This window comes from Eriocheir sinensis, chromosome 51, assembly GCF_024679095.1.
Source record: "Eriocheir sinensis breed Jianghai 21 chromosome 51, ASM2467909v1, whole genome shotgun sequence".
Lineage (NCBI taxonomy): Eukaryota > Metazoa > Arthropoda > Malacostraca > Decapoda > Varunidae > Eriocheir > Eriocheir sinensis.
In genome coordinates, this window is record NC_066559.1 from 969,655 (window position 1) to 993,353 (window position 23,699).

General features: G+C 40.8%; 2 protein-coding genes across 5 annotated transcripts in view; both read right to left on the minus strand.

Moving 5' to 3' along the window:
* The window catches only part of LOC126982474 (fibulin-1-like), a 29,172-nt gene extending 27,224 nt beyond the window's left edge, over positions 1 to 1,948 (minus strand). Inside the window, exon 1 of one of the 3 annotated variants that reach the window (XM_050834530.1) lies at positions 1,805 to 1,948. The gene's annotated coding sequence lies outside the window, so the exon portion shown is untranslated. Of the gene's footprint in view, positions 1 to 969; positions 1,130 to 1,804 lie in introns of those variants that run through there. The other 2 variants (XM_050834529.1, XM_050834531.1) reach the window with 2 other exon arrangements.
* The window catches only part of LOC126982476 (fibulin-2-like), a 25,016-nt gene continuing 3,121 nt past the window's right edge, over positions 1,805 to 23,699 (minus strand). Inside the window, exons 6-16 of one of the 2 annotated variants that reach the window (XM_050834532.1) lie at positions 22,780 to 22,927; positions 21,248 to 21,357; positions 11,366 to 11,719; positions 11,071 to 11,217; positions 10,766 to 10,918; positions 8,973 to 9,110; positions 6,825 to 6,968; positions 6,315 to 6,530; positions 5,525 to 5,665; positions 4,397 to 4,514; positions 1,805 to 1,948 (exon numbers count right to left, since the gene is read on the minus strand). In XM_050834532.1, the coding sequence (XP_050690489.1) occupies positions 1,939 to 1,948; positions 4,397 to 4,514; positions 5,525 to 5,665; positions 6,315 to 6,530; positions 6,825 to 6,968; positions 8,973 to 9,110; positions 10,766 to 10,918; positions 11,071 to 11,217; positions 11,366 to 11,719; positions 21,248 to 21,357; positions 22,780 to 22,927 (1,679 nt within the window). In that variant the 3' untranslated portion in view covers positions 1,805 to 1,938. Of the gene's footprint in view, positions 1,949 to 4,396; positions 4,515 to 5,092; positions 5,209 to 5,524; positions 5,666 to 6,314; positions 6,531 to 6,824; positions 6,969 to 8,972; positions 9,111 to 10,765; positions 10,919 to 11,070; positions 11,218 to 11,365; positions 11,720 to 21,247; positions 21,358 to 22,779; positions 22,928 to 23,699 lie in introns of those variants that run through there. The other variant, XM_050834533.1, reaches the window with a different exon arrangement.

The window sequence follows — 23,699 nt, forward strand, 5'->3', positions numbered from 1 at the left end:
TGGAGAAATTTAAAGAAAAGACCAAATAAGAACAATAGGGACAAATATAAAAAAGCAAGAAATGGTTATGTGAAAATAAGGAGAGAGGAGGAAGCTGAATTTGAAAGAAGAATGTTTTTTAAGTGTAAAGAAGAACCAAAAATGTTTTATAAATTCGTAAACGTGAAGTTAAAAAGAAATGGAGTGGAAAGGCTAAAAGAAAAAAATGTATTCTACGAAAAGGACAAAGAAATTGCGGAAATATTAAATAAAAATTTTCATAAAGTGTTTACGAAAGAAACCAACTTTGACTAGGGTCTCGAAATTTGCAACGAAGGGAAACTAAATCATGTAAAGGTCGAGAAAGGGAAACTGATACAGCTGATGAAAAACTTAGATGGAAGGAAAGCTATGATACCAGATGGAATCTCAGGACAGGTGCTAATAGTGTAGAAATGAATTATTGAAACCACTTTGACATAATAACATGCTCTATAAATACAGGAAAAGTGGCCTTAGAATGGAAGAGAGCAAACATTGTACCAATTTATAAAAGTGGAGATAAAACTGAACCACTAAATTATAGACCAGTTTCTTTGACAAGTGTAATGTGCAAGATCTCAATCCCAATATATCCACCTTCTGACTTTATCTGAAAAGGAGATGTAATTTAAATCCTAAGAGAGTTTCAAGATGTTACAGGTGCCCATATGTTGAACCCTTTGAATGTTTGCCTCAGACCTGGTTCCACAAGTGGGTGCCCATTCTGCACGACCCCTGCTTCCCAATAAAGAAAAAGATGGGAAAGGGGACTCTTCAACCTTCAGGAGCAAAGATTCAAGAGGCTTTGCCCTGCACCCTGATAAGGAAAAGATTCACCCAATGTGAATGCTTTGACTGAGTCAGCCGAGTGTTCAGGCCCTCTGGGCAAAAACTTTCAGAAAGGGGAACACTACATCAAGGGAAAGGGTGATGGGTGCTCCCACTTACCACAATGAACAGCAAGTAATTAATTCACCTCTACACTGGCCCCTAATGTTGCTTTCATAGCCAGGGGGACAATGCCAGCTCCTGCACCTGTAGCTTCCTTGACTGTTGACACAGCGCTCTTGTGGCCCACAGGGAGCTCCTTTAATACACTCATCAATATCTGTAGAGAAGTCATATTGGACACGGCAGAATACATTATGCTATCTAATGAAAAAGAGCTCCAAAGCATAAAAGTGGAGATTAATTCGAGGGTTCATACCATAAGCAGTATTTTGAAATATATCATAAGGTTTACTTTTTGCATATTTTATTTGGTTTCAAATTTCTTCTCTTATATTAAATGAAACTTCCAGCTGAGCTATTTGATTTATGAAGACCTACAGTTAACTCCACAAAGAGTGGCAAACAACACACCAACTCTGGAACAATCTTCCTTCATCTGTATTTCCTCCTGCCTACGACATGAACTCTTTCAAGAGAAGGGTATCAGGACACCTCTCCTCCCGAAATTGACCTCTTTTTCGGCCACCTCTTTTGATTCTTTTTTAGGAGCAGCGAGTGGCAGGCTTTTTTTTTTTTATTATTGTTTCCTTTTTTTTGTGCCCTTGAGCTGCCTTCTTTGTTGTAAAAAAAAAAAAATAAAAAAAAAAATAAAAATAAAAAAAAACAATTACCCACATAGGAAATAAATGCAAACTTATCACTTTCCATTAGTTTTCTTATTTTTCAAAATGTTAAAATTTAATGGCATTAAGAACTACATCCTCTAAATGATTTTAATTTTCATGATAAAAGTTTCAATACTTTTCCCTATAATTTGAAAATAAGTTCTTACCAACACATCTGAGTGATGTGGCGTCTCTGGTAAACCCAACGGGGCAGTCTGGGCGAGGCTTACATCTGTAGGTACCAGGAGAATTGACACACTCCTCTTTGGGGATGTTGCAGTTATGTTCCTCCGTTTCACATTCATTCACGTCTGGTAATCACGTAAAAGATATGCAATAAAATATATGGATATTACATATAAATACTTTACAATATTTGAATATATTTATTCTAAATTGTTTCAAAAGGTTATCCTAATACATAAATGTAGTATATTGAAAATGATAGGCACTGTGAATATCAGCATAAATGGGAGGTAGGCCTACAACTGAAAGGAGGTTGTGCTTCCCCTGACAATCCTTAGCATTATGAAGCCCTCAACTATAATCTGAGTAACAAGTCCATAACTTGGGTAATGGCAGCACAAGCCGCGACAGCCCTTACTTTAGCAGACGATGCCATGTCGATACAGGGCAAGTGCTTTGTTTACGTTGTGGATGTGGATACGGGCAACCGATCTTGGCCGTGTGTGACGCACACCTGGAAAAGCTGGAGTTGCCGGTTGCCCAAGCTGCCGCCAATGCGGTGGGAAGAAAAAGGCCCAGTGTGACACCAGGTTATGGACAACCGACAACTCACTCCCGGATGGGCGCACAGGCGTTGCCAGTAGCCACAACGGTTAGAGAAAACAGCCAGTGTAACACTGCCTTAAGGCAGCAAGGTTCCTCAAGAATTAGGTTAACCGATACGCAGCATGGGGTACCAATCGGGGTTGGTGCGTGACGTCAAAATGACGAAGCCTGCACCCCAGATGAAGCTCCGCCCCCGGCTGAGGCCGCCTAGCCAACTCAATCTGACTTAGGCTGACCACCCGCTCACATCTCCGTGAGGCAAGAGTAGAGGGGAGGGAGCGGGGTGAAGAGAGTGGCAGCATGAAATATATAATGGCAGAGCTTGAGGCTGAGGAGGCAAGAGTAGAGGGGAGGGAGGGGGTGAAGAGAGTGGCAGCATGAAATATATAATGGCAGAGCTTGAGGCTGAGGAGGCAAGAGTAGAGGGGAGGGAGGGGGTGAAGAGAGGTGACGTCATGAGCTCATGGGCTATAGAGATGGAAAAAAAAAAAATAAATAAATAAATAAATAAAAAAAATCATCTAATATTCTAGTCTTATGTATAAGGATACAGTAATGTATACCCTTACTGTATTTATTAACCAGAGTTCAGTTTCCAGAGCAGAACACATATTTCATCAGTTTCAGTTGTCTGAAGCATTTACTTTTATTGTTTTGTAAGTTGTTTATATCACTTTAATTATTCCCCTAATAATTAATGTATTTTCCAGGTACAGTACTGTCTCCAAGTTTGCGATAAATAGGTCGATGTTGTGACCCAAACGTTAAAATCGCAAACTTTGAACCATTATTCTTATGGGGAAAATTGAAAACTGTCGACATCTTGCGCTTGGCCACCCATCCTGGTGGCCAAGCGCATGTGTGCGGACGGCCCCGGCTGCGCGCTGGGCCCGAGCAGCTGACGGGCGGCTGATGATGGTGATGGTGATGATGAGTGTCGGCGGTGTGGCCTTTGCATCGGCGCTGCCTGAACGGTGTTTTTGTCAGGGCCCGTGTGTGTGTGGCAGTGTTTGTTGTGGGTTTGGGCTTCTCAATTTGTCAGTTCTTGTTTTCCACATGTTGTGTGGGACCCCTTTCTTTTCTTCCATCTCTTCTTTTTGAAAAGGAAGAGATGGAAGAAAAGAAAAGAGGTCCCGCGCAACATGTGGAAGGTGGGGATTGGCAGATTGAGGAGCCTGGGCCCATGATGGGCACAGCCACACACACACAGACCCCGATGAAGGTGCCGTTTGGGTGGCGCCGATGCGGGGGCCGCGCCACCGACGCTCATCATCACCATCACCATCATTAGCCACACGTCAGCTGCTCGGGCCCAGCGTGCGTTCGAGGCTGCTCGCACACATGCGCCTGTCTGCACGGATCCCACTCACCATGCTTCCCGTGGCCAATGGAATGGCCCAGGGGGTGGGTAAGAGCGAGAATGGGAATCAAGGACCACAACAAGGTATGAAAAAAAAAAAAAAAAAAAAAAAAAGTTTTAGCAGCCTTTTCCTTTTCCTTTCGGGTCATATTGCAATTTCAGTTTTCAATAAAAATCTAATTTTTGGGGTCCCTATCGCAAACTCGGTGAACAGCAAACTTGAAACTCGCAATCCTGGAGACAGTACTGTACTTGTATTAGTGTTGTCTGTATGTAAAGTTAACTTACCCTCACACTGCATGGTACCTGGATTCCTGACAAAGCCAGGAGGACATGTAAAATTCATGGCAAGGGTAGTGGTTGTGGGAGTGCTTGTGGTGGCAGGGATGGTAGTAGTCCTTACAATGGAATTAGTTGTGTTACTTGAGATGGTGCAGATGTATGAACCCTCTGTATTGTGGCAATCTTCCCTAAAGCTGCATGGTGACTGCAGGCATTCATCAACATCAACACAAACTGGATCATTTCTGTTGGAGAGAGTTGAATTAATAAGAACTTAAGACATCAACCCCATTAATGCCATAGACAATGAAATGGGAACACTTACGTAGGATCATATCTGAAGCCATCCTGACAATCCACACGACATTCAAAGGCTCCTTGAGTGTTAAAACAAATCTGGCCAGGGAGACAGTTGGCAACACCTGCAGCACATTCATCAACATCTGAAAACAGTTACACCAATAAAGTTAAAATATCAGTAAAGCTGGGAATATTACACTCAGTGTGTCACAGGCTGATATACATTTGACAAATCCACATGATAAAGAAGAATACATATATGCAATACAAAAATTTTAATCCCTTCTTTACTGAATGTGTGTTTTGATGTACGAGCGTACATCACATGAAAACAGCCACGCCACACCGGAACTGCTGGTGATGTACGCTCATACAACACGTAACGAATGGTAGAATCTGGGCCTCAGGGGAGACCAGTAACTCTGTTTCTGTGGTCTTCGTGATGGCAATTCCTCTGTGTTTTGCCAACAAAGCAGTCAGCGATGTGTGATGTCGTAATACGTCACAACACTACTGCCAATGGCTTGCTCCCTATATATGACGTAACCTATTTTACACCAATCATTATTCTTTATTATTACTTCAATATATAGCATGACAATCTCCAAAGACTTTTGGCAATAATTACACGCCTTGAGGCGTCAGTTGCCTTTGATTGTCTATGAGAGGAAGAGCCCAGGATATTATGCTCTCCATCATGGCGTCGCCTGCAGAGTCTTACCATGCGGACTATTTCATTCCTCATGACGCTGATTTAGAAATGTCAGACGATGATGAGACATTGTCTGCCACACCACCAGCATTGCTGTACAGAGTCCAGCTGCAAGGTTCGCATCTCTGAAACCAGAAACCAGCAATCCTCAGTCTTCTGGACTTTTCAAAGTTCATAAGGAGTGAACTGTTTAAGTTCTGGTGCCAGAGCCACACATAACTTGCAGCCAGCTCCCTCTGTGCCAGTAAGTGCATTGAAGTTGCCCAAGACAATGAGTGTCACTGAGGTGAGGACTTCCTGTACTTTATGTTCTTTTATAACATTTCTGAAAAATTATATTCCTCAATCAGAGTATTCAAGTAAAATTTGGATGCTACTTTATCGACCACGACCAGAACAATAATTTGTGGTGCCGGTGCCTAGACAGTCTATCTTTCTTACCTTTACATTCTCCAGTGGCTGAGTCTGGAGCAAGGCCAGCAGGGCAACGAACATGGGGCTGACAAACAAAGCCTCCCAAAGTGTTGATGCACCTTTCACCTTGAATGCAGTCATCAATGCCAGCAATACATTCATTAATGTCTGTAAAATGAGTGAAACATACATGTAATAGTAAAAGATTTCAAAAACATTTTCCCAGACCTTTGTATATGACAAAACACAAACTTGTACTGTTCTTGCAAAAACTTGCTGAAAGTAGCAGGAATTGAGTAAGATGAGTAGATGCTTGTGACTAGACTTTTATTATGTTAAATGAGAAAATACGAGGGCAAGATGACACTGGATATAAGGAAAATAAAAGACAATCATCAATGATGGCTCTGTTTGGCTATTGGTTTCTTGAGTCACACAGCCCGTATTTATCTGCATCATAAAATATGAACATGTTACTTCTAAAATGCTAATAGAGTAGACCACAGTATTTTCAAGGTGACCTCAAAGAAAAGACAACATACCCAGTTCTATTGTTGGCCAATATCTCACAGTCACTTTGAAAACACATTGCATTTAAGGGGAGGTGCCACCTAGTATTAGTAGAGGGTACATTCATTTTATTTCAATTGTTCTAAGGTATTTTTTTCTTTGAAGACTTAGGTAAATGCAATAAGATCTGCATGTATCAGCATAATAGCTTTCATGCTTCTGTATGAAAAAAAAATTACAAACAAAATTTATATAAAACAAATTCTGCCTCATTTTGATACCCTCCTTTATTAACTTCAGTACTTACCAAGACACTGTCTGGATGTCAGGTCATAGCCAAATCCATGAGGACACTCCTGTACAGGAGTTTGCGATGTGTCATGTGGCACTCGTTCAAACTGGCTTCTATCTGTATTTACATCACTGATGATGATGGCTTCACATCGATACTTGCCAATTTCATTAATGCAGAATTCTCTATCAGTGTGGCAGGAATGTAGATCTTCCAGACATTCATCAACATCTGTTCCAAAAGGCATTTTATTGATATGGAATTCACAACATATAATTCATTAACAACTGTAAAACAATCATCTACATACTACTATGTAAAATTAAATAAACTATAAATGAATAAGTCTTGCTTTTACTTGTACATACCATAACCTTACAAAGATAAATAAAAAAAATACTTGTTTTGATGTATAAATTATTGCAAATTTCAAGCAAGCAATGGGAAGCCAAGAACTTAAATTTAAGCACCCTCCTGGGCATGTTGAGCCAGCCAAGCATATCATGAGAGGAGACACTGCCTAACCTTCACAGCCAGTGGCAGTGCCATTGGAAGGTTTGAATCCTGCAGGACAGAAGGCACGTGGAAGCTCATGACACAAGTAGGACCCCACTGTGTTGTGACACTCCCAGCCAGGTTTACAGGGAGTACTGACACACTCATCCTGGTCTGTGGTGGGCCAGGGTAGAATCACCTATCCACACCTCCAATGTCAACCTTCCCACACTTCATTACTGCTGCCACATAACTATAAGTCTTAACTAAAAGTTATGATTAAACTTCACAAAAGCAACTAGTAAATAATTGCTAATTATACCTCAAAATTTGCCACACTTGAGGCCTATATCAAATATTAGTGATAACTCTAACCTGCAAAATTACACTGAACAACTTATACTTGTGCTATGCAACATAACAAATTTGTTCACCAAAAAGAAATTAAACTTTATCTTTTCATCTAAATTTTCACTATAACATTAACTCAGTTCCATAGCATTCTTTTTGATAGAACACTTGAGAGATATACAAGCAGAAAGAGAGGTATTCTGCTGACTTAAGGGGAGCTACCAGTTTATAAGATTGAAAATCTGACCAAATATCTCCTGAAGCAAAATTTACCCATCCAACTTCCCTAAGTTAGTGAAAATCAGCTTATTTTGCACATAATACTCATTTGTAAATCATTTGTTTGACTGACTGGATTGTTGGCATGGGTGTGGAATTCGACAGTTTCTTCAATTCTTGCCTCCACCTCACATACTATGGGTTCAACTCGCACACATGGAGTTTGTTATATTTTCAGATCCTCGCATAGTAGACATATCACATAGTGTGAAGATGTGTAGTGGGCATGCCTGCTGTACCATGGTATTACACTACTCAGTGCACCAGGCAAGGTGCTTGCCCATCAACTGCTCATGTCACAGCCAAATGCTGAAATCACAGACCTGAGATGTTTAAGTTCATGCCTGGCAGTCAACAACTGATTATATCCTAACTTTATGCATACTAGTTGAGTGCCGATACGAGTTTTGACAGGGGACGCTTGTAGCACACATCATAAACATCCACTGTTATTATTATATGCAACATAAAAAGTTGACTCACAACTTTTGAGCTGCAAGGTGGTAAATGCATTTTTTTTTCTTTATACAATGTTTATTCGGAGTCAGCAAAGTTCACTGTATGTATATTTTCATTTCTTGTTTTTTTTTCTATTAATGCAGCATAATATTACAAAGCCAATGATGTATAAAAATGGCAGGGTAAAAGAAAATTCATGGTTGAAATTGATAGTAGAAAAGAAATATTTTGCTGCACGCTCTCAGGTCATCCTGTTGCATCCCCTCAGGAGCCCCAGGCATGTCACGGTGGAAATGAAAACTTATTAAACTTTTAGTGCGTGAGAGGGTTAACTGGTATGTATTCAGAGGCTGAGAGTGATGTGAAGTGGGGTGGCATATCCAGCTTCCTTCCTGTGAACATGAGAGGGAGACAAGGCTGCATCCCTGCCCCATGACTTTTTAAAACATGGATGGATTGGGTATTAGGCAGAGTTGTGGACAAAAGTCACTCTTGAGCATCTATTGCCAAAGGCCAGGTCACTAACTTTGATTTTGCCAATGATGCAATATTCCTTGCCGAGTAAATGGAGGATCTCGTGATGGGCTTCGAGACACTGCAAAAAGAGGCAAAGGCATAGGGACCAAGACCAAGGTACAGGTGTTCGGAGCCTTACTAGATAAGCATGTGGAATGCTATTAAGAAGTCACCCCTGTTCAATGGAATGCTTGTGTTAAGAGATAATCCCAGAGACCAAGGGGATGCCCACAGAGCTTGTAGCTTGACCAAGTTCATGGATCCTGCCACATGGTACTTAGGATGAAAAAGAGACTTGCCCAGAGGGATCCCTGGGGATGGCATCATTGGGTGGGTGAGGCAACACAGCCCCTGACATATCCCCTGATTAATTTATTGAAACTCAAGTTATATTTGAAAATAAAACTAATGAAAATCTAAAAGATTTTTTTTCATTTCAAAACACAAATATCCTCATATAAATCAAAAACAAAACTGAGGTTGTATGAATAAAAAATCTAAAGTTCAATTATTTTTAAGTACTATAGGTACTAGATTATACATAAAACTTGTATTTGGGGGTTATATACTTACCTACACAAGATCTAAGAACTGGTTGGTACTGAAAGCCTTCTTCACACATCTTGTCACACTCATAGGCCCCAGCAGTGTTCCTGCAAGTTTCCTTATCTGGGTGACAGCCATGTAGCTCTTCAGCACATTCATCAACATCTGTTAATTTAACACTAGAAAGGTTAAGACACAGAGGAATGCAATCATAAAAGAAAGGACTGTGGGTAATTGTGGTCACAGTTACAACTCCCAACATAGCAGCATCCCATACATATAGTAAGCTAATGCAACATACTTTTCCACAAGTACAAACACTACTATCAACATTCATAGGAATAGACAATTCACTTGCATTTAAAATGCATATTACATCTAACCTAAGTACAGGCAGTGGTATATACATACATTACCCTCCCGAGTTTTGCGCTCGCTTCGTTCTGAAGGTATAGCGCTAAACTCAAGGATCGCGAAACTCGAGGTATTGAAAACACTGAAAAAGCACTTATTTGTTCCAACTCATGGAGAAGTTGACTTTTTTTCCTCCTTTACTCCCTTGTTGTCTCAAAATACGTACCTTGGAAAAAGGAAGAAAACAGGAAGAGAGAACGGGTCGTTTTAAAGCCACAGATGAAGCCGTACAATTGGCTGAGCTCTGAAAACCCGCTTGTGATTCGCTGGGAGTCCGATGACGTCATTGCTGGCGCTCACCCAATCAGCAGCCTCACTGCCTTAAGGCGGTGTCACACTGGCCATTTTCCTCTAACCGTTGTGGCTAGTGGCAATGCCCATACGCCCATCTGGGAGAGAGTTGTCAGTTGTCCGTAACCTGGTGTCACACTGGGCCTTTTTCTTCCCACAGCTTTGGCGGCAGCTTGAACAAAAGACAACTCCAACATTTACAGGTGTGCGTCACACATGGCTAAGGTCGGTTGCCCATATCCAACACAAGTTCATTAAATGTTTTGAATGTGCTCTCCATTGATTAAAGAAGTTGGGAGTTGAGAGTGCATCAGCTTACTGAGCCTGCACCACACTGCCACCTTTTGCAGCCAGCCAGATGTACAGCAGCCTTCCTCAACAATTCACTCCTCTCAGATTGTGGTTGTTCATGATCATTAGACTCAGTACTCTTTAGAGTTCACAGGGTAGAGTGGGGCAACAGGGGGAATGTAACACACCTAGTACATTCTCTTGACCTGACAAGTCCACAACTTCCCAGAGGTGGGCGGGTGAGCCAAATGGGACACTGGATTAGCTGTGCACACTAAAACTGGCATCCCACACAATCTTCCAACAGCAGCTCTTATGAGTGATATTTCAGTGAAATCAATCAATCAATCAATACCATGGTATTTAGTCCAATACCAATACCAATCAAATTCCACTTCACCATTCTTTATTGGGGCCATGATCACTTATTTTCCACACATAAAAAAAAAAAAAAAAAAAAAAAAAAAAAATCACAAAACTCCAGTGCGGCATGTTTATTTCTCATCATCAGGAGAGAAAGTGACTGTTTGTCTGGGTGGCCATGGTAAGGTGCATTTTATTGTTTTTATCATTTTTCATTTCAGGTGGTATGGAAGTAGGAGCAACGTTCGAATATTAAGGCAATTTTTTCTTGAAAAAGTTGTTTGGATATTGCATAATTTGATTATAGGGGTGTTCAGCTATTGAGGCTCCACTGTATATATTTTTTTGTGCTTGACATGATACCTTGCAATCCAACAAAAGTTAATAAACAAACCTGATGATGCCAACTGTTGTGGATGATCAGTAACTTGCTGATTCTATTGATCAAGAGATATACATACCTATACACTTATTTTGCCGAATGCTAAATTTGTACCCAGCAACACAGTCAGTAGAGCCACCCTTCTCCTCACACATGTAGCCACCTTGGGTGTTGACACAGAAGTGTGTTGTCCAGTTGCAGTTGTTAGTACCATCCACACACTCATCAACATCTAGAAGGAGTAACATAATTGGATGGCAGTTTACTTTGTATATTTTCAAAATTCATCACTGCAGCTCCTTAATTAAAGCACATGCATTAATCATGAACATGAAAAGCCATAAAGCAATACAAGCAATACAAAAAAAACCCTCAAGGACAAACCCAAACAAGATTGTAGGTTCAAGTCAAAAGCAAACCCAGGGGGGCAGTCAGCAAGAGGCACACGTGTGCAGGTGTAGGAGCCAATGGTGTTGTGACAGATACCTCCTCGACCACATAAGCCAGAAGTGACCTCACATTCATCAACATCTGTAGATGTTTATCACCAGAGTAATTTCAGAATTATCATCACCATAAAATGAGGAAAGAACATCGAAGGAATCACTTTTACATTTAAGAAAACATAACTTCATGAAACACATGCATGAAACAAGTGACATGCGTAGTACCAACTCACCATCACATGCTTGTCTCTCAAGATTAAAACTGTAGCCTGGAGGACAACGGCCCTGGGAATGGGAGAGACCCAAGACTCCCAGTTCAGTGTTGGTCCCAGGAAATCCTTGCACTCCAAGGGCTCCAGAGCCACTGATGATAGGTGAGTGACCTTGTGCTATTTCATTACTTATTTCAAAGCCTGGTGGTCTGGGCTCTGATGGCAGACTGCCAGGAGAATTACCCTGAAGAGGCGTAGGTCCAGGGGCAGAGAAAGAGCCATCGGTGTTGATGCAGACATAAGAGCCCACCAGGTTATAGCACACCTGCTCCACTGCTACACAGCTATGCACACCACTGGTGCACTCATTGATATCTGTCATTTTTACATATTTTTTTGTGATATGAAACACTGTTTTAAAATGCATGAAGCCCAAGCAAAATTAATACAGCAACATTCAAATAAGTTAAATCATCCACTAAATAGATCTTGTTAAAGGAAAAAATTTCACCAACACCTGATATCCTAAAAAAATGAAGTACTGTATAATTCCTAAATATTTTTGTAAAGTTTAAAAATTTAAGGCCATGAGATTTCAAAATAATCATTAATAATATTCAAAATCTTGAGATTTTTTTGTTAACCAAAGATGAGCTTGAATAAAGTCTGTAAAAATGAACAAGTTCAATCACATAAAATAACATTTTTGTTAAAGGGTATACTAATTTCAATAATGTCCCATTTTACCTTAGAATATTTTTTCAGAAAATTCTTTTCTAATACACTGAAATTTCAGGTTTTATAGAATTAATTTTGTTTTGGTGAAGATAGCTTTGCTTAACACATTTAGAGAATGATTTAACTTGAAACAAAAAAAACACCTCTTCTTGACTACCTTTGGTACATATATAATAAGATTTGACAATTATGTTTTTAATTTGACCATGCTCACACACACAAACACACAAAAAAGTGATTTTGTGGAGAGGGAGGGAGCGACCAAAAAGTGCTGAAAAATGTATGTGAATCAGCATCAGCTGCATTAACTATTTGAAGCTCTGGACATAAAAGACACCAAAGACAGATGAAAGCTCTAATAGATAATATTGGCTATACATACAACACACACTCAATCACACAGAGAACTGCCATAGGCATTTATCCAGGTGAACTGGTTCTTTTTTCTATTTCAGGATTCTGGTATATAAATAATTGTTTGGAGCCAAATATACAAACACAGTATTTGCTGATTAGGAAAAACACAAGTTATTCATTTCTTGTACGTTTTCAGGTTTGCATCTATGTATGGTATATATGACCATGAGAACTGAGAACCACTGAGTGCCAAATGTACGTGGACCCATATCTACCTCATGAATGGTAGAAGGTAACATCCAAGGTTTCATCTCCTGAATATTTTGCTCACGGCTGTATTTTGCTTTCTAGCATCTCTAGTACAATATAATTTGATGCTAGATGGGTATTACTTCTGAAGGTGTGGTTATTTCAACTGTTGGTCTTAAATATGTGCTTTACACGTACGCATGGTGCTGCGGTAAGGGTAAGTTCCATGTGAATGGAAGAGAGCCAGTATGGTACCAATTTGAAAAGGTTATAAAACATTCCACATAGAGCTGTCTCCAGTTATTTGCTATATTTGCCATTTGCATGTTCATGTTTTGCTTTTTTTGTTTCTAAGGGGGGGGGGGGAATTTATAAAGAATCACAGGAGGATATTTACTGGATTTTTCATGGTGGAAGTTATTCCTATAATTTTACAGTGCTTTAATTGCCTGTCCTAATTAACAGGCTCCTCTACATATTATAGATCTGTGAGTAGACATGTGCATCATTGTGTGTACATGCATTTAATTACCTAGTTCTAATGTACAGGAAATAATCTAAGCTGCTGGAATCTGGTCTCTGACTCTCAAGGCTATATCCAGTGGTGAGCACGGTTCCACTAATCCGCTAACCGCTAATTAGCAAAGCTAACTTTTTCGTTACCTGATTAGCACCGTACGAAAACGAATCTTAACCCAAATTTATCCATATGGCGGCGAGTTGGCTGTGGCGACTAGTCTTACTTGAAGTTACTGCTAAATTTGGCGGCCAGTTTCCCGTGGCCAGTTGTCCTAGACCCAGGCTCGAGTGTAGTCAATGATGAATTAAAGGAGTGGAGAAAGCATACTAGTGATGTTTGTTAGAGGGTACGTCACCAGTGGGAGAGAGGGGTCGTTTGGAGGAGGAAGTAGCAGAGTCCATGGCCTTGATGGGCTGTTGCCAGGGTCCGTCACCTGTGCCGTCGAATTAAACAGGGTGGTTGGAGGCGGCCTCATGGATTCCTCCTGTATCTAACGAAATCCAGGGGGAGTGTGGTTGTGGATTTGGGACAGTTTAGGTGATCACTGTGGGCAGGAGCCGGTGATATACTCGTTGAAGTGGCAGGCTGGAAACACTGAACCGTTAACCAAAAGGGATGGCGCCGCTCTCCGGGTGGCTGACAGTGCCTGCTTCGTCTGGCGCTGAAGCCAAGTTCCGAATGGCGATCCGATCGGGGCATAGCCTTTGCAACGGCTCCCAATATGATATCGTCACCTTCGTAAACAAACCGCCTAAGTCATTATTTTCTACTCTGCAGGAAATGATTGATTGATTGATTGATTGATAGTTTATTGTTGCAGGTAAACAACAAGGGAGAAGGGAGGAACATGCCATCCCAACCCCCAGGCAGGACAGAGTGTGATTATACAACTATTAGTACATGTGTAAATCAGAAAAGAATTGTCATTATCTCATTTGGCTTAAGATTTAGGCAGAAACGAAAAGGCCAATTCCAGGACACTCAAACCCTGAATGACGAAGGCAACTATACAAAAATGGCAGTCGAATGTTAAAAAAAATGGTGTAGAGAAAACCCTGTAAATCGCTGAAAAATGACTTAGGCAATTATTTTATGAGGGTGACGATATATCCCTTCCATTTAGCGTGACCCGTTTCTGAGTCCTGGGTACCCATGAACACTTGCTGCTGGTCTACTTTTCACTTTTACTTGTTGATGGTCTGTTATTCATTTTCCTTAACAATTTTCATCTGGCCTATCTGATCATTTACATCTTCTTGAGTGTATTTTCAATTTAACCTATCGGTTGCGTGCACAACTCATCAAGTTCAAGCTCGGGGACAAGTTAAAGGCAAAACAAACCGCGCTTCTTCTTTTGATCTGTTCCGTGTTGGTGCCGCAAGACCGACTTTCTTCCGAAATGTCATCCAGTTGTGCAGTGCTGGGGTGCGGCAATAAAGCGAACAAGTTTCCCGATAATTTGTTTTACAGACTGTACCAGCTATACCTCCAAACCTGTATAGTAACCCCGTTGACATGGAAAACTGTTATTCTAGGGCACGCCATCATTTTTCTACTTTGGCATTTCACAGCAATCATCGTTGTATTTGACTCTTATTTTCCAGACGTTGTATTGCATGTCTATAATTTTCTGCCTCTTTGTTTTCTACCGTAAGTCAAATAAAACACTTCCTAAAGAGGGCTTGCACATGACGTCATCAGCAACGATCAGCTGATCACTGTCAGCTGCCCCGCAAAGGACCGCCATTTTGGAAGGCACATATTTACAGCAAGAAAGCTCCTCATCTTTTTCCCGCCTTAATCTTGAAAATGGTTCATAGTTGTTGTGCAGTTGGTTGCACTAACAGGGGAGGGAAGAGCAGTGTGTCGTTTTATCGGTTTCCAGCCAACCAGGAACAGCGGCAAAAGTGGATAGCAGCTGTAAAGAGATGGAAGGCAGCCGACTTCAGGCTGCTACCGGCCTCTGCAGTGCTCATTTTGCCAAACGTAAGTGTAACATATTTCAATCGTATCTTTTTTTTTATAAATTAGAGGAGCTTAATGCTTATATTAGGGGGGTGTTAGTGGCCCATCAGTACTGTGTTGTGTGTGTGTGTGTGTGTGTGTGTGTGTGTGTGTGTGTGTGTGTGTGTGTTGCCCTTCTATTACTATGTTGGTGTGTGTTAGTGGCCCATCAATCACTGTGTTGGTGTGTGTGTTAGTGGCCCATCAATCACTGTGTTGGTGTGTGTGTTAGTGGCCCTTCTATTACTGTGTTGGTGTGTGTGTTAGTGGCTCATCAATCACTGTGTTGGTGTGTGTTAGTGGCCCATCAATCATTGTGTTGGTGTGTGTGTTAGTGGCCCTTCTGTTACTGTGTTGGTGTATGTGTTAGTACCCTTTCTATCACTGTGCTGGTGTATTAGTGGCCCATCAATCATGGTGTGGGTGTGTGTGTTAGTGGCCCATCTATTACTGTTACTGATAGGTGCTACACTGCCACTCGCGGTAAGTTATAGACAGGGGCTGCCAAGTATAGGCCACTGGGCTTTTTGCGAACCCCTTACCTTATTATGTTCTTACTAAACACCTCCCGGGACCACCCTCCAGGGATGCCCTGGGTTAAATTATTCATATATTCATTGTTTTATCATCAAACATAACGAAGTCTAGCCTCACTGTCCCGATTTTTTACATATTCACTTAGATTGTGATATGAAGACGAGAGGCACGGGCCAGCTATCATCAGGGGGCAGGGGCTCAACTGATCGCTCGTGCCTCCCAATATGGCTGACAGTTGTTTTCCTAAAACAAAAGCGAAGCGGTGTGACGTCAGTGCAACCCCTCTTTAGGTTGCGTGCACAACTCAAGTACAACCGACCGCCGCCGCCGCACCGACTGGACGTGGGAAACGAAGCGGAGGAAGAGTCCCTTTATATGCTTATTTCAGGACAAAATATGATGCATTTTTTTTAAGGAGGTAGTATTTTTTTCCGGAAATCATTAAATGCTTGGCTTTTCAGTGTGTGTTGTGCACCCGCCTCCGCCCGCTGCCACCTACTATCGCCAGCCCGCGTAGTGGACCTCCCCTGCCGTACGTCGTACTGTCTGCGTATTTCCGCCGCCCCACACCGCGTGCCGAATAGATTTACCTAACGGTCCTAACCTAACTTAACGTAACCTACCTTACGGGGAGTCTTCGCATCCATCGACCCCCCTTCTATTTTCCGGAAGTTATTTGTTACTTCACTGCATTCAGGGATCAAAAAAGAATCTATATTTTAAGTATATATATTTCGCAAGAAGTGGCTATCTTCTCGTTAATATTACTCTCAACTTGTAACCAGAATCCCGAAATATATGTATAAAAAAATAACCGTATTCACTAGGAAAAGTACCTACCTCTTTGACAGTTCTTCGGGTGGCCGCGTGTGGCGTTGTAATGTCAAAATTTAGTTAAATACGGGAAAATGTAAATTAGGGAGGAAAAGTAGTGTTAAGTATTATAAGTAGATATAAGTATCGCCAGGACTGTTGCCGGGTGGAATTCTCCCCGCGTCTCGCAATTGAGAGGCCCACCCCACTCCCTCCCCGTTACCCCTACTCTCCGCCAGACATACTACCTGACCCGCCGCACGGCCAGACAAATTCTTGGCTTGGCGTCCTCCACCTCATCCTTGCCACCCCCTCTCCCCAGTCACGTAGTCCACGCTGTTTCTAGAAGCTTCCGTGCTCCGCCCATTCTGCCGCGCGCGCATTGACCGAGATGCCATACAGTCCCTTGTAAATTTACCTCCCCACAAGTATTGAACCCAAAATAGATTTTTGCCACGAATAACCTTGAAAACCATGCTAACTGAATTACTTTGTAACACATTAGTGGACGTTGTTAATTTCCTCCCCCTTTTATTAATTTAAGAAATCATGTAAGCCTTTCCTGCAATCTCCTCCCCCGTCTCTGGCCTCTCCCGGGCCCGTATAAAAGAGCCAGCAACCCTTCATTCTGCCCCCCTCTTCAACTCCAGGTAAGCGCTACGCCGTGCATTGAATAACGCCCTCCCATCCCCCAGTGAATCCAACCCCCATTCTCCCCAGTGCATTTATTCTCCCCCTGCTATTATACTGCTTACCATCTTAGTGAAATATGCCCCTCACACGCTCTCATTTTGCCCCCCCCCACACACACACACACTTCCCCAAACGTCCTCTTACCCCAACTTATATTTGAATATGTAGTCGCGTTCTTGTTACCCTTGTGAGCGTTCATAGGACCGGCAAGGGCAGGTTGTTAGGGTGTAAGGTTACGAGAAGTCCTTGTTTTTCATGGTGTAAGTTTTATCAGGCTAGCCTAGGATACAGTACAACTATTATACCATTCCTTATCATTGTAACGAAATGTAATATCAAAGTAAATTCCCCTTGTAACTACGTTATTTTTCTTGTTTTTATCACTGTCCCTTTCGTCTAATCTTTAAGGTTACGGTGGGTTGGCTGGAACTGCTCACGCGGAAAAAAACTGCCTCACGTCCTCCACAAAGTTTCACGCTACCTCAAGTTGTTTTTTCCGTCTCTCACCCGGCGTGATTGAGTGTAGTCATCAGTCAAGTTTGTCATTTTCAGTCTTATTTTCTCCCCATTGAGCAGAAGGTTTCGACCCTCATCGTGGGGTGGTGGCAGTCTACCTTCATCGTTGCACTCAGTTACGCGGGAGTAGTTATCCAGTATAATTTGTCGATGCTCATTAAATTAAAAAAAAAAAAAATCAAATTCATTAAAAAGCAAGAGATATAACCCCCGTGAGATCCCGGGGCATTACAGCGTTGCCTGAATAGCCAATAGCTACCGTCTATTGGAGTTTCCAGTAAATGACCAAGGCATTCCTGAGACTGCTAAATAAAGGACAAAAGAGTGGATGAACGTAATGATTTGAGTTCCGAAGGGCCCGGTACTGGCACCAATAATGTTCCTGAGATGAAGGCTACAAACACCAACAACAACATGGTGGATGGAATAATAAGTTTTTTTAATTTTTTTTATTGGTATTTCGTTGGGGATATACCCCAATGGAGGAAGGAGGTGTATGCCGCGCAACCCCCCAGACGGCTGGTAGAGATATACCCAATTCAAGTTTAGTGAGCTTTTTTTCTTTTTTCTTTTTCTTTTTTCACAGCAAGGAAGGCAGCTCAAGGGTAATGAACAACAACAAAAAAAGACCTCCATAGTATTCCCATTTGAAACTGACCGGTGGGGTGTCGGCCGATGTGGGTCAGCTCCCGCCCCGCAGCTATGCCACACACTCTCAAGACCTCTTGCTTCCTCTCATATGTCAGCTATTTAGTACCTTTAAATGAATTTAATTAAATAATTGGATAGTCCAATATGATCATATAGTGTTAAGATTGTTTCGTTTTCAGGATAATAACAAAGATTTTGTATGAATACCACGACACTTGACATTGCTGTATTCCAGCACGATCGTAGACACACAGGAAATACAGACAGAGGAAGGCTGACACTAAGGAAGGACACACTAGGGCCCGTACCAAGAGTCACGAAGGTTTAGCGACGAAGATCGAAGGGAAGGACGGTGCGTACCTATAGTCACTAGCATTTTTGGAACGAAGGTCTGCGGGAGAGACGAATGGAAGGCAAGGTCTACCCCGTGTCTTCCCTCAGACCTTCGAGGAAAAATATGTTTATTTTCCAAATTTGGCGTGGCAAATAGTTGCAGTTCAGTTAAGACAACCTGAAAAAATATTTTCCCTAATTGGAAAGTCGTATATTATAGTTGCAGCGAATATGTTTGTCTTGTTTACAACAACAGCACGCGCCTTCAAAGCACAGAGAAACCAGTCAGCAGGCGGGAACCTTCGTAGCTCACATTCTCCAACGATCTATTGTTTTTCAAATTCTTTTTCATTTCTGAGTTCATCTGGCTCTGCAAGTGCAAACAGAGTTTATCTTAATAATTTACTGCATGTAAATAACGATTAATATATAATGTAAAAAAAAACATGAAATAATAAATAACTTGAATGCGATGCTAGGCTATTTCGAATATTTGGCTACCCATGTTATTTATACATGCAACACATCAAAATTCCTTATGTATAGACACTTGCAGAGTCGTATGTCACTTTATATACCTTAGTGAGATGAAATATGAGTATCTGAAAGGCTATAGGTCGTTCGAGTATGATCAATCTATACTGTTTGATATACAGGTTGTTTCTTCGTGTTCTTGTATGGTATATTATCGATGCAAATCTTCTGTTTGCGGTTCATATACGATGGTTTGAGGATTTTTTGTATACACAAACATTCACATGATCTTCTCGCAATCACAAACTCACAATGCGCAGGTGCCACATCTACGTTCACGAGTGGACAGACGGAATGAAACGGACAATATTATGGCTGTAATAGCACCATGGAGGTATTATACCTCCATGAATAGCACTGTGTGTTTGTATTTGTGTGCGTGCATTATATCTGGTAGGTGGAAAGAAGATTGCAGTGTGTGTATGTGCATTTACCTTCCCGAGCGACTTGTGGTAAGGATTGAAGGCACGGTCTGAGGCCGTGCCTACATTGTCGAAGGGAAGGTACGCGGCTCGACCTTCACGACTCTTGGTACGGGCCTAGGTCTTGTCAGGAGCTTGTTCGCTACTGATGCTAAAATCATAAGAAGAGGAAAAGATAAAGCGGATTCAATATGTTTTAGGGAGATCTAGACAAGACATAAAAATGGAAATAGGTTAGGGAAATTAAAATTAATACAAAGAATTGCAAAATACCGAAAATGAATAAAAGTGCTATGAGGCTATCACAGAGTCAGTCAATGAAAAATCAATAAATGAACAGCGAAAACAGATAAGTATCTGGGAATGTTAATCCAGGATAATTTCTAGCCCAAAAGGCCCTTTAGAAAGATCGTAAGTGACTTACAAACTGTTGACAAACATAAGATTGTCATTTCATCATATGGATAAGATGATGAAGATCATAATGGCTCTGACGCGCCTATATATATATATATATATAATATATATATATATATATATATATATATATATATATATATATATATATATATATATATATATATATATATATATATATAATATATATATATATATATATATATATATATATATATATATATATATATATATATATATATATATATATATATATATATATATATATATATATATATATATATATGGTGACATCGCCGATGTCTTCGGAAAGCTCAGCGGTGATGACAAGGAGAAAAGCATCCCATTGCGGGCCTCAGCAAGGCAACGTGTTGCAGAGAGAGAGAGAATCTGTATTGGATGGGGCAGCAACAAGAGGACATGGGAAGAAACTTAAGGAGACAAGGTGCTCGAAAAATGTCAAAAAAACAAATTTTCCATATAGCATATAGATCAGCGGTTTCCAACCTTTTTTGTCCCGTTTTCCCTTTTCCAGTCCCATTTTCACCTGTAGACCCCTACAACGAAATGTTAAGCGGGCCACTCATGACAATCCAAAGGGCCGAATTTGTCACATGGACGGTGAGTTTGACATCCCTGATATTGTTAGCTAATGTACAGCAATTCTAGCATTCAAGCACTCAGTTTTAAGAATTGTATACAGGAGTATGAATTTTATTCCGAGCCACATGTCTCCTACTTTTAGTATAATAAATTTTAAAATAATTAGAATCTCTATGGACCCCTTGAAATTCTTTCATGGACCCATGATTGGGAACCACTGATATAGATGCATCGGACTATGGAATTACCTGGACATAGAGATCATCAGTCCACATTCTTAAATGAACTCAAAGCCAAGTTTGACCAACTGAGACACAAAGATAGGACCCCACGGGCAAAGCTCATATTTTGTATATCACAACTATATAGATTAATACAACTATGTAAAGACACACAAAAGGATGAATGTATTGAATATCGAACCACAAAGACACTAAAATATCTGCAAAGGCAACTCTCCTCAAAGCTATCTATAAACTTACTACTAGAGGACTTGTCTACAACAAAGTAACTTACCTCCACATGACTTTTGATCAGCCTTGAGGGTGAAGCCCCGATTGCATGAGCATACTATAGAGACTCCTGTGTCCCTACATACATGGTCGCATGGATTATTTACTTGGCACCTAAAAGTCACAAAAAGAAGTTGTTATTTTCAAAAAAATAAAAAAAGTAAAAAAAAACAAAAAAGGTAATGAACAAATCTAGGTTAACTGCATATATATTAATTAAATGTATTTTTAAATTAAATGTATTATTCATAAATGGGAAGAAATAGGGTAGAATACTAAATAAAAAAATAACATGTATAATAAGGCGCTTAATATAGGTTGATTTATATAGGGAAATGATTATATAAAAATAGTATTTTTTTATATAGATATCTTAAAATGATTTTAATACAAGATAGTCAACATATTGAAGTGTTCATATATGAATTTTTATGCAGATATGTATATTAATTTTTGTGGCGTCAGGAAGGTTTTTCGTCGCGGCGCGTGAAATGAGTCAGATTCGGCGAATTTTCGTCGCGAAATCTGGTCAAGCTCGAGCAAAAACTATTGAAGCTAGGAAGGCGTGCTTGGTGGCAAATGAAAGCTCTATTAATACAGATTAATAATCAGAAAAAAAATGGAAAGGAAAAAAAAAGTTAAAAGCAAAAAACTAGGACGTGTCCAAATCGCGGCAAAAGGGCCGAAAAACAGGCTATTTTGTGACGGCTCGACGACAAACTTGGAATCGAGCTATCAACAAATCCTTCGAGCTGGTCAAACTGCATTGCCAAGAGGGGCTACATGCCAAATTACAGCCTTCTAGAGGCAATAGCAATGCCACACTAGACAAAAACGGCAAAGTGTCTGGAGTTTGTCAAAATCGCTCTCAAAAGGGTTTACGTTTCGAGCTCTAGCGACGAAACTACTGGGAGTAGGGAAATGTTATGCATCATATTGGTCGGTTTTTGAGCCCGGTCGCTTATTACAAAATATATCCCTTTCATTTTGCCGTCGATTGATACCAAAAACATTTCTGTAGCCCCAGAAATAAGGGAGTTATGGCGATTCGCACCAAAGCGGTTGATTTTCCAAAATTCGCGGCTTAATGACAGGGCTGGGGCAAGTTTCCGGTTCATAGTGTAGGGTTCACGGGTATATTTAACCTCACTCCAAAACTTTCAGTCTGGTTTGCATCAACTACATAATTATCTGGTTAATTTGTTCCACTCAGCCACTATCCTATCGATGAACCAGTTTTTACAAATCTGCTCCCTGAACCTGAATTTACCAATTTGTATCCATTGCTATACGTCCTACGGTCCTACCATCCTTTTTCCAATAAAAAATATCTTAATTGCCTTTATTAATCCCCTTAAATATATTTGAGTTTCTTTAGTCTCTTTCTGAAGAATAAGTTTTTAACCCCTTGGGTTTCTTTTGTAATTTTTTTTGTCCTAATCTATTAAGCATACTTAATAAGATTGTTATATAAATGCGCTTTTTATAGATACCCTTACAAGTACGGTGCACAAATGTATTGCTATCAATTCTCACCTGTCTGTCACAGTGTCTTGAATGCATGTCTTCCCATCAACGGAGAGTGAAAAGCCAGCGCGACACATACAGCGGTAGGAGCCAGGAGTTGGGACACACAAATCTGAGCACAGTTTGCCAGGCAATTTTGCGCACAGATTTTCCGAATCTGACATGACGAAAGCATAGCATAAGATTTCCATTAATTTTATGTCATAAATAAATAAACTTAAAAAACTACAATATTCTGAATAGTGATTCATATAAAAATACATGAAATACATAGGAAATATACCTGGATAAATTAATCATCAAAATATAAAACATATACTAGAAGGGATATAACAACCAACTGAATTACAATAATGGCAAATATCATAATCAAAATAAGAACTCCATGGAAAAAAACTTGGGAGCAGGAACCCTTCCTTCCTTCCTTCCTTCCTTCCTTCCTTTCTTCCTTCCTTCCTTCCTTCCCACAGCCCACTTCCTCCTCTCTCACATGACGCTGATCTCCTCCTCCCCCTTCCCTGTCCCCTCCCTCCTCCCTCGGAAAGTTGCATTCCCTTCCCTCCCCCTCCTCCCCTTCCCGTCCTCTACTCCCTTGTCCCCCCCTTCCTCCTCCCTTACCTCCCTCTCTCCACCTCGCCATAGACCGATAGGTCTTTTGGTGTCTGTTCTTCCTATGTATTCCTATGTATTCCCCCAGTCCTCCTTTATTTTTTTGTATCTCACAAATTATTAGTTCGTCAATGGATAGCCAAGATAGGCACTGAAGTATTTTTTATATTGACAAGTGACTACCGCTACCGCAGTACCGCACACCGCGTACCGCATAGGGAAAGAATAAAAATGGGACCGCACTACTCCGGAAAAAGTACCGCGCTACTCATTTTTCAGTACCGCGCCCACCTCTGCCCTCAACCACCCATAGAAAAAGA